This window comes from Castanea sativa, chromosome 6, assembly GCF_040712315.1.
Source record: "Castanea sativa cultivar Marrone di Chiusa Pesio chromosome 6, ASM4071231v1".
NCBI lineage: Eukaryota > Viridiplantae > Streptophyta > Magnoliopsida > Fagales > Fagaceae > Castanea > Castanea sativa.
Window position 1 is genome coordinate 20,408,515 of NC_134018.1, and position 16,294 is coordinate 20,424,808.

The window sequence follows — 16,294 nt, forward strand, 5'->3', positions numbered from 1 at the left end:
AACTAGAAAGGCCCCAAATGTGGAGGCAAAATTTGATTTTTTTTTAAATATTTTTTGGAAATTTAAAAAAAATGGTTGTTTTAGATTTTTCATCCACTTTTAATAAGGCGCAAAAAATTGAATAATGCTAAAAATAATTCAAATTTGAATACATAAATCTTAAAAATAGATGTGTTACAAATTACAAGAAATAATTCAAACAAAAAAATGTTAGAAATACTATAAACTTTACTACATAATATTTTCATAATAACATTACAATCATGCAATTTATCCCCCCCCCCCCCCCTCCCCCCCAAAAAAAAAAAAAACACACAAATGAGTATATGCATTTAAGAAAAAAGGGGTAAAAATGAGAACTTCAAATAAAAATCATTAAAACATACTACAATCTCTATGATTTCTCTCAGTTTCAGATATTTAAAGAGATTACTATGGTGCATTATAAATACATTAAAATTTGTTAACAATGTTTACAGTAAAATGAAACCATATTACCAAAGTTTCAATGAGTTTAAAAATTTTATTCTGATATTTAGCAATATATATTATTTTGATTAAAATTCAATTGTCAAGAGTTTCTATTAATTTAAAACAGTCTCCGTGATTAACTATAAATATTTTTAACTATTCAACATATTTTGTCTTTGTTTTAGCACTAAACGTTAGACTTAATGTGTTTTGGTTTGGTTATGTGGCTTGATATATGCAGATGTTACATATTGTACAACATGCTTTCGTTATGTGATGATAAATATAAGTATATTAAAAATATTAACATGGTTTGTTTTAAGTGAAATTTTAAGAAATTTGAAACAGGCTACATTACTATTTTTTTAATTATATATATATATATATATATATATATATATTTTTTAAAAGAATTAGGTATTACACAATGTATTTTTATCACATAACTTAAATTTTTTTTGAAGCCTATAAAAAATGTTAAAGTAATCTTTTCCTTTTATTTTTATTTTTAAATTTTATCACTCAATTTCAATTATTTTATCAAATAATGTTTTAATTTATATATATATATATATATATATATATATATAATTAATTAATTGGTGCGTGGTACTTGCAGTCTAGCAAATTTAGAGGAAATTGATGCGTGTTGGGGCGGTCGCAACTTGCAAGGGAGGCAGGCAGTAACCTTGGAAGAACCTTTTCTTATGCTATATTTTTTACAACTATCCATCACTTTCATCTACTTTTCGCAGAAACTGATTCATGATTTATTTATTTATTTTACAAACATGTTTATATTAGTCACAGTCACTGGAATGGTCAAAATGATGGAGTGTGTGTGTAATCTTGCGAGTTATATATGACCCATTGACATACACCAATTACTACTACCTTCTTCTGGGGTTTGGTACTTTTATTTATATATATATATATATATATATATATATATATATATATATATAAAGATTAAAACAATTTGGTCATATACAAATGCAAAACAATAAAAGGGAAACATAGAAAAAAAGAAAGTAGGTTGTTATGTACTAAAAAATATGACAACCACATCAATATATATAGTAGCAATATTAGCTCTTACAATGTGCAATATTATTAACCTCAAATAAGAAGATTAAATTTTAGTCCAGCCATGTCTATTTAATTTTAGTTTATAAAGAAAATAAAGGATATTTGATTTTAATTAAAGAAAAAACTTAGGTATAGTATTTTACGTATTATTTCTTAGATTCTTCTCTTAAAATTCAATCATGTAACTACTTAATTAAAAATTACACCTTTATTCAATGAGAAAAATTCACATAACAAAATCTTAACAAAAAAAACTTAAAAAATAACACATAAATATTGTATATAAATCTTGTTCTTTAATTAATGTACGTTGTGGTATTTAGAAAAAGAAAATAAAAGGTTGTAACTTGTAAGAGCATCCACAGCAGTGGAACTAAAAATTTAGCAATTTAGCTCCACCAAAAGTTACTTTATCTATTTTACCTACACACATGCTGCAGCAGTGGATCTATTTTAGCTTTCAATACAATAAAATAATATAAATATCACAATAAAATAATATATCTACCACAATAAAATAATAAATCTCACTACAATATAAACACCACAATAAAAAGGTAATGTGAACACAAAATAAAAAATTAATTTTTTTTAGCTCTCATGAACAGTGCACATCTATCTATAGATGATCAGAAGAATGAAATAAAAAATATGACATTTAGCCCATCAGATGCTTCTTTTTGGTGTTTAAAATAAATTTATATATATTTAAATTTCCACTGCTGCAAGTGCTCTAAGTAACGTACTATATACTTTTTGGAATTAAATTTTCAACTACCATTTAAAAAAAAAAAAAAAAAAAATCAGTGCCACTTGACATGCGTGTTGTTCTCCCAGCTTCAACTGTCCCGGTAACATGTGTTTTTTTACACTACAAGTCTATTAGGAAAGCGTGCAGAGCACCTTAAATAGTATAGTTGACTTTGTTTAGAAAACAATAAAGTAAGTATTTTTCGTAGAAAGTGCTTAATTAGGGAGTCGGGATGGAGTGGCTGTTATTGGGGTAGTCAGAAAGTCTTCGAGTAACGTTATGAAGTAGTTGGTGTTAGACTAAAATATAAAATTGATCATTTAACTATTTTTTCATTTTATTTCAGTTTTTTCATTTTTTTTTTTTTGTTTATTTTAGTCCTCTAAGTTTCAAATTTATTCAATTAAAACTTTTGTTAAAATTTTTTGAAAAAAAAAATCTAGAAAATAATTTTCAATCATTAATTGAATTTTTTAAATTTAAAAAATTTGAAGAAAATTTTATAAAATTAAAAAATTAACTACAACATATAACAAAAGTTGATGAAAAATCTTTAATTAAATAAACATGAAAGTTAGAGGACTAAAATGAATAAAAATAAAATCAGAAAACTGAAATGAAATATAAAGAAACATAAAGGGTTAGTTTTGCATTTTACCTTTGATACTTTTATTATGAAAAATAATTATAAACAAATAAAAAAGACTATTGAAATAGTTTTTTTTTTTAATTATTGGAAATACTGCTAAACTTTATTAATCAAAAGAATCGACAAATACATCTTGGTTGAGAGCTTGTTCAAGAAAATAAGGGGTCTCTTCAACCCAAGCAAACAGATTTGTAATGCCTAAAGCATGTCTTGCAAGTAAATTGGCTGGTCTATTGCCATTACGACCAACATAGGAAAAATCTACACAGCGAAAAGAATGGGAAGCAGCTACCAAGCTATAGATCAAACCAACAACTAATGATGGAGGAGGAGACAAGTCCTTTAAAGCATTGATCAATGTTAAAGAATCACTCTCAAGTGACTACTGAAACAGTTTGGTCATCTGCAAATGCAAATGCAAATCAATGAAATTAAAGTGATACATGGGAAATCAGTGAGGTTGTGAAATTACAGACTTCTGATGTAAAAACCATAGTATTGTTTTTTTTTTATAAAAAAACATAGTAAAATACTCCTATTAGTTTTTTTATTTATCAAATGCATCAGATAGAATTTAAGTTTATAATTATTAATAATGGTTTGTTTATTATCAAGTCAAGATACTAATTGCTTCTTGATGTATGCAGGTTTTTAAATCTCAAATTTTTTATTTGACCACAAAAAATTTTAATTTTTTTTTTGGGGAGCTACCTCAAAAACTCATATGGAAAGTAAATGAATGCCGCATTAATTCAAGAAATATTTTTTTAAAAATTTATAAAAAATGAAAAAATAATTGATCATGACATTTTTATATTTCTCTTGAAATTGGTAAAAATTTTATTTTTAAAATAAACCATTAACAAATGTCATAGGGATACTCGTTAACCGGATTCAAAAATAAAATAGTAGCATTAGGGCTTATAGATTTGGATTGAGTACAATACCCTCCCTACTTAAAATATTCTTACCACTTTAACTTTTTTTTAAAAAATACTTTTTCTCACCTTTTTTGTTCAATGCTTGAAATTAAAAGTTTTAATTTTTAACTCTCAATCTTAGTAGTTGAGTGTTATCACATTTGTACTTGATCTCAATCCAACGCTTTCAATGTACAACTATAGGCTGGTCTCTTTCTTGCATGTGCAAATAAAACAGTCTACTAGTTAAGTTGCAAAGATTGAAAGATTACGAAGATTGCATCTTTGGTCAGATCCTGACTATTTAAGGCTTGTTTGTACTGAACACATATATTCAGTTTTTAAATAACATTATACGTGTTTTTACACATTTTTTAATTTACACGTATTTTTAAAATATACAAATAACGTTACTAGAACAACGTTACCAAACGGACCCTTAATTTTAGTTTATTTATAAATAAATAAATAAGTATTTGGTTTTTATTGTACGCTTTGGAATTTAAAAAATAAATAAATAAATTTGTTGCAAGTAATGTTCGTCTTGGAACTAAATTTTATAGTTTCAAGTTTCAACTTCCAGCACATGCATGTTCTTTAATTTACAGCTTCAACTGAATCAACTCCCAGTAACGTCACTACTAACATGTGTTTTGTTTCCAGGACAAGGAAAGCGTGGAGAACAGCGTCAATATTCTAGTCTAGTAGACTTTTTTCCTCCGTCTTCTTAATAACTTGTGGGATGAGCAAAAAAAAAATGAATGAATACCACCACCTGGTGATCGAGCAGCCTAGGGATATGCGCAAAACACCACCTGGTGACCGACACTGACGCTATCGCACCGAAAAGCAGACCGACCAATTAAACCGAAATTGGCGAGTGGAGACCGGAGACTGGGGGCTCGCTCTCACATCGATGCAGTGAAGTCATTGAAGACAAAATCGGAGGTCTACCATTTAGCGGAAAACTTTAAAAGAAAATTTATTTCTTGCATTTAATAATATAAAGAGTATGATATCATTTAAATTTTTAATGTCATGATATTATATAGGCAAAAATATCATTTTTGTAGTAGTCAAATTGATTCTGGTTATTTTTCACTTGCAATAAATTTGGTTCTATTATTTTTAATTTGCAGTCTTTTTTGGTCTAAATCTGAGTATTTTTTTAGTTACTGAGTTGATATATATGTGTCTATTGGAGTTAGAAATTGGTAGATTTGATTTGTATTTTTGTTTAGTTGGTGTTCGGTTGCCAATTAAGTGCAAGAAAGATTGTGATTTGATCATAGAACCAAAATTAATTGCAAGTTAAAACTAACATAAACTAAATTGACAATGACCCAAAAATGTAGAAACCAATATAATATTTTCACCTATTATATACACCTTTATATTTGTAATATTTAATCTTAACCAAGAAATAAATCCATATCAAATGAAAAATATCTTGATATGGAAATTTGTGAGGCCCCAAAAGTTATAATTTGTCTTCTATTCTTATTAATAATGTCCTCAAAATTTTTCACATTAGGATCCTTTTCATTTGCTTTTAAAATGGTGTGTCCATTCCAATTTTCATGGTTAAAATTCAATATTTCATAAATATAAAAGTCAATATACCAACAAGTTGTGTCCAAGAGCCTTCCTGATATTCCCAATGAAAATATTCAATATTCAATTCTCTCCCTCCTCAACTGTCAAATTATCAAACAAAAACTTATGTAATCAACCACTACATTGGAATTATTGGTACTCGGATACCTTAGTATGGAAATTTCTATCATTTTCTCAACAAAGCACATCTATGATTCCGTAAAAACCCTAAGCAGCCACACAATCATCTTAATGACCAAACAATCCACATTTTTTTTTCGATTGTTATTAGCAGCAAAGAGAGAAATGGGATTCTAACCACAAACATGGGGTTCTAACCACAAACACCATGTTTTAAATGAGGAGAGAGAGGTGCCATAAATCACATCTTCAAAACCTTCCACACAAATTCACACATGTCAATTGGCACGTGGCAGCTACAAGGGTTGAGGGGATGGGAGTTTGGGACTACTTTGGGGGAAAAAGTCGAGAAGGTAGAGCAGGTCTGGGGATTTGGGAATAAAATGGAGATCGAGAAAGAAGCTCTCATCAAGAGAGGCGGCAAGTTGGGATAAAATGTTGGCATAAAAATATAAGACAATCAATACATTCTCATCGGTTTTTCACAACTTCTAACCAGTCACACCGAACCAATTCGATGGTTTTGCGTAAACTCCTATCAGCCACCGTGTTGGACATTGTTGGACTTGGCAACCACCATTGCCAGTTGGCTCAACTTAGTTGGCAGTAGAGAAGTAGACACAGATAATAGTATGTTACTATGGTAGCAGTATTCATAACCAAATAAGGATAGCATCCTTATCAATAACTAATGTCAGCAAAGATATTCCATATCAAGAACTGTTTATAAATCCGACTAAAACAAATGTAAAATTATACACATCAAAAGATATTTCATGGGGCCTGCCCGCTTATAAATCCGACTAAAATAAATGTAAAATTATACACATCAAAAGATATTTCAAGGGGGGCAATATGGCAAAATCTGTATCTTCTATCTGGTACTGCACTGACATAATGATAAATCTCACTACAACTATACAAACGCAATTACAGAAGAGAAGCATATCAAAAAAAGAGAAGACACAACATTACGCAACAGAAAAGGAAAAAGGAAAATCGATTAAGAGACTTGTCGAGATGCATTTCCTGCCTTCTCATCCTGGGACTGCTAATCCCTGTCAGAGGGTAGGAAGTTGTATAAGGGTAAGAATACAGACTTGTATCCGAGCTCCCAAACATCCTTGCATATACCATCTCTCCAAACATCCCAATTGTCGGATTGGAGAAACTAGTCATCGCTGTACCCCCATGATGAGCTGATGCGTCTGCAGCATAACCTCCATGTAGGTGAGGGAAGAATTGCTGATGATGATATGACTGTGCCTGTGACTCAAAATAGCTTGGATGCATTTGCTGACTGGAATGTGTAGCAGAGGTTGTAGTAGTAATAAGAGAGTTCAACCCAGAAGGTGGAGGTCGATTAGGTATGACAAGACCCAAATTGGGTTTTTTTCCTATAGAATCTGAAGAGGATGATGAGCCACGGCCGTAGAGGGGGACCAATGAAGCCTGAGAGATGTTAGCCTTGCAAACGGGGCACTTCGGCTGCTCATCTGGCTCATCAGTAGAGATTTGAACATTGAGCCACTTGTAAATGCAGGGCCAGCAGTATAAGTGACCACAAAGGGTGACCACAGGTTCATGTGCTGATTCTAAGCATATATTACAATCAAAGCCGCCATCACCATTATCTGAGACTGTTGTTGGTGCTGAAATTGATTTCCACTTAGAATCGAAGTGCAACTCAGGTTCAAAGAAATTATGTTCCATATGTGCCCTGCTACAAAAAAGAGGTCTCATAAGGATAATAATACATGTAGAAATGTGCATAGAACGTGTGTATGTGTGTGGAAGAGAGAGATTCCCCCAATAACTAAGCATTCACTAGTGTTAGACTGGTATAACATTAATGATGACCTTAAGAAAACTCTTTTATGATCAAGGCTGAACTGCAATCAATAAACTTCCTAAACCAAAGTTATAAACATAAGGTTTCTCAAGCATATACAAAAGCACAAGGGAAATGAGAACAAAATGGGTCAAAGATCAAATAGTCTACATCTGAGTTAGGGACAATGACCAAATGACACAAGAAAAAATAAATGTCAAATGGCCAAACCGCTTCCGATACCCACCGATTGTGTATACCAAGAATATGACCAACAGGGAAAGAAAAAAAACAATTATGCTTGGAATTTCAGCAGCTTAATCTCAGTTGGGCCACTTAGAACCCTCCACACCTTCCCTATCAAGCACCGTTTCTAGATCAGGGGACCACTTTAGGTTTTAGAAAGTCTTATTTTGCTACATAACCAATTTCATATGAGGAGCTAACCAGGATTTATTCTGACCGTGGATAACTTTGAAAAAACATTACTTGGGCAGAAAGATCTGGTCTTCTAGATCATTCTACTTATGCTGATTTTTTCAACATTAGAAAATCCTCAATATGTAAAATTAACTTACTTTCTATACCAGATCAAAGGCCATAAAAGGCAGGTTACTCAAAATTGAAAAGACAGCAAATACTTCTTTAGATGAGGACCTTGTTGGACAAGTACAGAAAACTGTCATTTTTAATTTTATACCATACGTTTTAGCTATAAGGCAAACCAAACTCTTCAATCTATCATGGCCTATAATAACCTGAGCATCTGATCACCGTGCAAAAGAAATTACAGCAAATTAATGGCCCATTTTACAGCCAAGAAATTTTTTAGAACGGAAAATATGAAATTTATAACCCTAAAAATAGTATATCATTGTGGGAAACATTTTAATCTTATTTCCTATCCCTCGATGAGAGGAGAAATTCTTGCCTCAAAAGACGAATACCTCTCTATCCATTGAACATCTATAAGGCTCTGCTTGATTCTAAAGAATTTTTTTTTTTTTTTCCAGATCCAATGGTTCTCAATAAAAAAAACATAAATTTAAGATCCAGAAAAGATAGCTATTCACCCCAAGAAAATTGATGGGGGCAACATAAATCTCATCAAGCTTCACATAAAACAATTCCCTACCACTGAGCTAAACAAATTTACAAAGAAAAGACCCAAAAGACAAAGATTGATTTAAGAAACATATTAGGGGTAATAAGAATTGGGACATTGTTTTCTGCCATTAACATCGTTCTGCAGAAAAAGGGTCAAATTCTAAACATCCGACAAAAACAGAGAGAACCCATGATTTTTTACAACCTTGGAAAACAAGAAATCGCAATGAAATAAGCAAATCAAAAATTCTTGAAAACTCAGAATAGAACATGAAACATACCTTGTACAGAGAAAAAAAAATGCTTAATGAATCAAGACCTTCAATGAAACTCTGATCAACAGGGAATTATTAGATAGAGGAAACTAGAGAGGTTGGATTGGATTTTGTGAAAAAGGAAAGAGATTTTCACTTGTCTTCTTTTGGGGTGTGAGGAATGAAAGCTATTGAAAAGGTAGGTACCTGAGATACAAAGGTGGGCATCGGTAATATTTATATACAAAAGAAAGTGTTTTTTTTATTATATAATAATAATATTATTTTTTTATAATTTAAAAAACAAAAACACTCAAGGGACTGGGAGATGGTAATATATCGGTAATATTTATATACAAAAGAAATTTTTTTTTAATATTATTATTATTTATTTAATTTTAGAAACAAACACACCCAAAGAAGAAGGTAATATATTATATATCACATATAAGTCTACCTTTTATTGTTATTTTTTTTTAAAGAAATAATAATGCAAAGAAATCTATGAACTTCTTAATTTGTACGCGTGGACGTTTACGAACTTCTCTATTTGTATTTGTACTGTGGCTTCCCTCACAAGTCACAAGTCACAAGTCACAAGTCACAACTCACAACTCATAAACTAAGAGCCGTGGCAACGTGTCAAAGATCTATCCGCATTTCATCTATGTCAATCGCTCATGGCTGTCGGATAGGCCTTAGAATGGATGAAGGGGCCGTGTCAGCTCATATGCGGCGGGATCAAATTTGCATGACTTTGAATGTTCCTACGCTCTTCTAGAAACTATTCTTTCAACTTTTCACCTAATTTACATGAATTAATAAATGATGTTATAAAACGTTTTTTTTTTCTTGAAATTCTAATGCAAAATGATGTTATAAAACGTGTTTCCTCCTCCTTCTTTCCTCTTCTTTGTTTTTTTTTTTTTTCCAACTTTTTTTAATGACAAAATTCTTCATCTTCTTTCATATTTTTTTTATTTACTTTCTTTTAAGAAAAATGTTATCTCCGCGCACCCTCGATGCAGTGACCACTCCATAAGTATAAATGCTTGTGAGGTGTGGGAGGTAAGGGCCGGGGTTCAAGTCTCCAGGAAAAAACTTCACATACATATACACTTAGATTATACTAAAATAGAAATTCTATCTTGTATATAAAAAAAAATGTTGTCCATAACATTTTTACAATAAAACTTTTATGCTCTAGGTGACTGTGCCTCTAATTTTCAACCCAGCTTCATTTTCCACACCAAAACACAGCTGACCCTAAACTAATTAGCTAGCCTATTGTAGCCACCAAATGCAACTATCAAAAGCCAACAATGACAAGGAAACAATAGCTAATGGAGTCAGCCACTTTATTTCCAAAATCATGCTAAAAGCATGCTAAACTCTTTCCTAAATAAAAGCAACCCAAGCCAAAATACCAAATTAGTATCATGGGGGATAAAAACCTCTTCTATGACCAAAAATAGTCACTTAGAGCACCCTAAGTTCAATACAAAAGGCTCCAATCAGATTTAAAATAAACTAACCACGATCTACGTAGAGATCTAAAACTTTAGAGTAAAAGCTCATTCATCCAGTCAATAATCTCACAATTCCGAACCTTAGGGGTGGAAATATGGGTACAAGGGAACCTTCCCTTACTTCCTCATAACCTTTCTCAATTTCCTCTTCTCGGTGACTGTGAGTCGAATTTTCAAACCTGTTGAACCACGTTTTCCCCATAGAACTGAAACTTGAGAGCAAAAACCCACTGAGCCAGGAAACATTCTCACAATTCTGAACCTTAGGGGTGGAAATATAGGTACAGGAGAACCTTCCCTCTCTTTCTTACAGTCTCTCTCATTTTCCTCTTCTCGGTGATTGTGGGTCGAAGTTTCAGTCCTGTTATGTTTTTATACTTTTTTTACACTTTTGTTATTAGTATTTTAATTCTCTTTTGTAAAAGCACCATTAGCTTTTTGTTCATTATGCATTTGGAATTTTGGGTTTGATTTCTCCATAATAAACACTTCTAAAAAACCCAAGGGGAGATTTGGGTCATTCTCACATTTTTGGCCCTTGTCGCAAAACGTCCCCGACAATGGGATAAAAAGACAATTTCAATAATAGGTTTAAATTAGAATCAATAATATCTAGGAGTAATTATTGAGTACTCTCGAGATATTATAAATGTGTACTTCCCTCTCTCACATAACTGTAAGTCTCACTAATTAAATTTATGATGAGACCCACAATTCATGTGAGAGGAGGAAGTACACACTTATGATACTTCTGGAGTATTCAATAATTTTTCAATAACTAGTCACTTATGATTTGTTGTAAATGTATTTTAAAAATATTATGAACATAACATTTCTCTTCTTTAATGACAAAAGAAATAAGCGTTTGAGCATGGGATCATAGTCCCCCAACCATCTAAACCCTATTCGTGTATAGTGTGAGACCCCCAAGCAATAATTATTATTTGTATATTATACAATTAGTGTGATAAGATGAGATGTATTATTGTTTGATTCCTTTGTTTATGACATGGCTCTCATCATAAAAGTTTAGATGAATCTTTTTGATAATTTGATGGTTCATAGAGAGAAGAATTTGACCTCTAGACATTTTTTATGAAAACACTAAAAAAATATCAATTAAATTACAAAAATTTTGGCTCCAATAATGATAGGTGATAAAGTAATGAAGCTAATTTTGTAATGTAGCGAGGAAATTATGGTGTCAGGCAAATACTAGTAGATGTGATTGCAATTTTTTTAATATAGATTTGGAAGTTTGGCTACAGAATAATTTGCGTAATGATACGATTTATGGCAAGCACAACATTCCCTGAAGTTGCTTATTTTGTTTTGGTATTTGCTTCTTGGGTTTTGGTATTTGGAATAAGGTAATCGATACCGTATGTATCGAAACTCTAACGTTTCATACCGGTTTAAATTCCGGCCGATTTCGGGCATTACCGGTCGGTATAGAAAAAAGTTTTTTTTTTAGTTCTATAATTTTTGAATTTTTGTAAGGGTAGAATGGTAACTTATTTGCATTAACTTATTAGTATTATTATTTTTTCCTTAGTATGCAATTAACAATTAAGCTTTTTATTTTTTATATTGTGTTTTTTTCAATTAATACTAAAATCTAAAACCATGAATAATTTGTTCTGAATTGAGGTAATGTTTTACGGTAAATTTTTATATTTATTATAATACACACACACACACACACACACACACACACACACATATATATATATATAAAATAATGGTAAATCCGAAACGGTACACTGATATTGACTAGTATCGAAATATATCGTTCCACTGGTCAAACTGGTATAGCCTTTGGTATGAGATTAACCCCCTTGATTTGGAAGCTTTGGCTATATTTATCAAAATAAGAGAGTAATTAAACCAAACAATCCTTGTGAAATTTTGGTGGAGGAAGTGAGAAACATGGAAACTGAGTTTTCATTTTGTGCTGGGAGGGTGAAGCATACAAGTGGCAAGTTTCCAGTTAAGGTTAGATGGAAGAAACCTAAGCCAAATTGGATTAAGTTGAATACTGATGGTTCAACGTTAAATAATCCCAGATTGTTTGGCGACAATGGTATAATCAAAGACCATAATGGTACTTGGGTTGCAAGAGCTATTAACATTGCTATTAGTGTTGAGGCCAAGCTATGGGTGCTTCAAGATGGGCTCATAATATGTTCATCACTTGGGATTCAATCGCTAGAGATAGAGTTGGATGCAAAAGTTGTTGTGGAGTGGGTGTCGAGTCAAGCTCGTTCAATTATTGCACATTCACATTCCTTTCTTATTGTGGATTATAGAAGTTTGGTGAGTCAATTTTCCAAGCTACAGATCAAGCAATGCTATAGAGAAGCCAACCAATGTACTAGTGGGCTTACCAAATCTGGAGCTAAGCTAGAACAAGATTTTATTATCAATGATTCTCTCATTTGGAGATCAATTTGTTGTTGTTTTATGATTTTTCTGGCATGTATTTTGAGAGGCTTAAGCCTTACTCTGTTCCTTAATTTTCCCCCTAAGTAATAAGATCTTGGTTTACAAAAAAAAAAAAAAAAAATTATTTACCCAATTTTTTTCAATTTAATAAGGGTATGTTTGGTACATTGAACAAGAATTACGACAATAATGATAATCTTTATTACTAGGAATAAAATGTATTGTAATGGAATAACTAAACAAATTCATAAGTTTGGTTGAGTTGTAACATTAGAACTATACTTAAGATATATTTTAAGAAATATCTTACTCATATAATTATATTTCCTAAAAAATAACATTTTTTAAATTTGAGAGAGAGATTAATTATTTTTTGATATTTTTTATTTTCAAAATTGTTATGCATATATGGAAAGTTTGTTTATTTGAAAATATATTAATTTTAGAAATTATTACACTTACTAAGGAATAATTATTACAACCATTTTAGATGACAACAATTATTCTTCATTTTAAAGAATAGATATTCATAAGGAATGACTATTCTTTGTAATAAAAATATAACTAAACTACTAAATAGCTATACCATTGGAATAACTATTACATTACAGTGCCTATTACAGTGTATCAAACATGCCCTAAGTTGTTAATATATATAATATACTATATTCCTCCATCTCAAATTGTTTATACTATTTAGAAAATTTTAAGTTTTAAAGAAATATCATTTAATGTCTTGTCTTTAAAGTTTATATAAGCTTCCAAAATTACCCTCATTAACTAAGAATCTATAAAAATAATGGTATTGAATTTTTAAATAAATTTAAGGGTATATTAGAAAATTTAAATATTGACAAATTATAACTCCATCATCTTAAATTGTTAGTTCTTTATTCCATTTTGAGATGTCTCAAAATGAATGGTTTAAAAGTAATAATACAATGTATTTAAAAGTAAAAATAAAATGTATCTCATTAAGGCTAGGGAGCATTCATTGCTAGTATATAGCAAAATTGAACTAGGAAGTTTTTTTTTTTTTGATAGGAAGACAATAACTTTATTCAGTCATGAGAAAAAGATACAATATCATGAGCACATGCATGCTCAATAATGCTAGGACACTCCTCTAACCATGCAACATAGCTCTCTACACTTCTAGCGTGGCGGGCCAATAGGTGTGCAGGGATATTTCCCTGCCTCTTGGTATGGGAAAAAGCATACTTTCTAAAGGTTTTAACACGTTGAGACATACTAGCCACAACATTTTGCATAGATGTTGACACTTCACCTACTCCTCTAAGTGCATTGCATATACTCAGAGCATCACCCTCAAAGACAACATCATGTACCCCTACATCCAATGCAAACTGTATCCCCATCTCCATTGCCTTTGCTTCAGTCTCCAACGCACCTAAGGGCCGAGAAATCTTGTGGCTTAGAGCAGCGATCACATCCCCTGCCGAATCCCGTATTACCACCCCAATACCAACTTGCTTCTTTTTGGTGAAAACTGCGCCATCTACATTGACTTTGTAGCTGCCCTGCTGTGGAGGGCACCACTTAATCTCCTCTGTAATTGACTCTGTCGTGGGCTATGGGTTCTCATTTGCTGCATGAAACTCTTCCAAAATCCTGAGAGAGCTTCTCATAATAGCCACTCCGTTTCGGCGCTCCCTACCATGCCTGACATCATTTCTTTGCTTCCATATTCCCCAGCACACCATAATAGTCCGCTCAACTAAGCCAGGGCACTTGTCCTCCCACTTCTGTAATTTCCACAACACATCTATAAATTTCCAAGATGGGCTGATTTCAAACAGCAGTATCAATTTACTGGATGCCCATACCTCTTGTGCTCCGTCACAAAACCACAAGATATGGGAAACGATTTCTGGAGCTTTTCTGCATGACTCACAAAGATTATCCTTCGTGATGTTTCTCTTCCATAGGTTCTCCCTCGTGGCTAAAATGTCTCGGCAAGCCTTCCATGCAAAGTGCTTAACCTTATTCGGCACTTGCATATTCCAGAGGTCCTTCCACACCTTTTTCACAGCAGTAGGGTTCGAGCTCTCCGATGAATTCCCTCCAGTGGACATCTCTTGGGCCAACCAGTATGCACTCCGCACCGTAAACTTCCCTTTTTTACTCAGTGCCCATACCAGACGATCTCTAGCACCCTGTGTACTTAGAGGAATGCTTAAGATTGCCTCCACATCTTGGGGGAGGAACCATTGGTGTATCAGCTGCTCCTTCCATTCCATTCGGTCACCATCAAGTAGGTCATAAACCTATGCCTTTTGCAGACCAGGCCTCTCAGGTGTGACAACTTTATATGTGCTCGGGTTTTGCAACCACTTGTCCCTCCATACCTGAATCTGTTCCCCATCACCTACTTGCCATCTTACACCTCGTTTAACCACTGCCTGAGCTGATAATATGCTCCTCCAAGCAAAGGATGGCTGTCCACCCAATGTGGCCTCTAGAAAGTCGCATCTAGGAAAGTACTTGGCTTTATAAACTCTATAGAACAATGAGGAAGAGTTCGTCTGCAAGCGCCACCCCTGCTTCGCCAATAGAGCCATGTTGAAAAGCTTCAAGTCCCTAAAACCCATCCCCCCTTTTTCTTTTGGCAAGCACAGTTTCTCCCAGCTCATCCATGCGAGCTTCTTCTTCTCATGCACTTGCCCCCACCATAATTGTCTTACCATCCAGGTCAACTCGTCACATAGGGTATTTGGGAGCTTAAAGCAGCTCATTGTATATAATGGTACTGCTTGGGCAACCGCCTTTATCAGAATCTCCTTACCGGCGCTCGAAAATAATTTTTCCTTCCATCCCGCTAATTTATTTGCCACCCGCTGCTTCATCTGAACAAAAGTATTCCTCTTTGACCGGCCAACCAGGGAGGGGAGCCCTAGATAGGATTCGTGTGGTTTTATGATCTGCGCTCTGAACATCATCTTGATCGCCTCTCTTACTCCGTCGGCTGTATTATGGCTAAAAAATAATGATGTCTTATTCCTATTTAATTGCTGCCCTAAGGATGCTTCATACACCTGCAGTACCCGCTGGATTTCCTCACATTCCTTTATTGTGGCCCTCCCAAATATCAGACTATCATCGGCAAAAAATAGGTGCTGTATTCCAAGCCCCCTCGCCGACGCCGCTACACCTCTCAACTCATTTCTCTGGACAACCTTATGTAGTAGTGCAGATAAGCCCTCAGCACAGATTAGGAATAGGTTAGGCGACAAAGGATCCCCCTGACGCAAACCTCGTGTTGGAATGATCTGACCCTACGGCTTCCCATTGATGCGTACTGCATGAGTTACCGATGAAACACACCTCATTACCAGCCGAATCCAGTTCTCATGGAATCCCAGTTTGGCCATTATTTGTTGTAAACAGCCCCATTCCACCTGATCATAAGCCTTGCTCATATCTAACTTCAACACCATCTCCCCATATTTACCCTTCTTCTTCTTGTTGATATGATGCATTAGCTCATGAG

At 33.1% G+C, this 16,294-nt stretch overlaps 1 protein-coding gene across 1 annotated transcript; it reads right to left on the reverse strand.

Moving 5' to 3' along the window:
* Window positions 1-6,323: 6,323 nt before the first annotated feature.
* LOC142640585 (E3 ubiquitin-protein ligase RMA1H1-like) lies at window positions 6,324-8,981 on the reverse strand. Its single transcript, XM_075814751.1, has 2 exons — window positions 8,837-8,981; window positions 6,324-7,337 (listed from the first exon to the last, which is right to left on the reverse strand). Exon 2 carries the CDS (start codon window positions 7,328-7,330, stop codon window positions 6,566-6,568), a length of 765 nt encoding a protein of 254 aa, XP_075670866.1. The 5' UTR covers window positions 7,331-7,337; window positions 8,837-8,981; the 3' UTR covers window positions 6,324-6,565.
* Window positions 8,982-16,294: the final 7,313 nt, after the last annotated feature.

Excerpts from the sequence above, each read along its gene's own strand:
- LOC142640585 (XM_075814751.1), bottom strand. The coding sequence starts at position 7,330 with ATGGAACATAATTTCTTTGAACCTGAGTTGCACTTCGATTCTAAGTGG.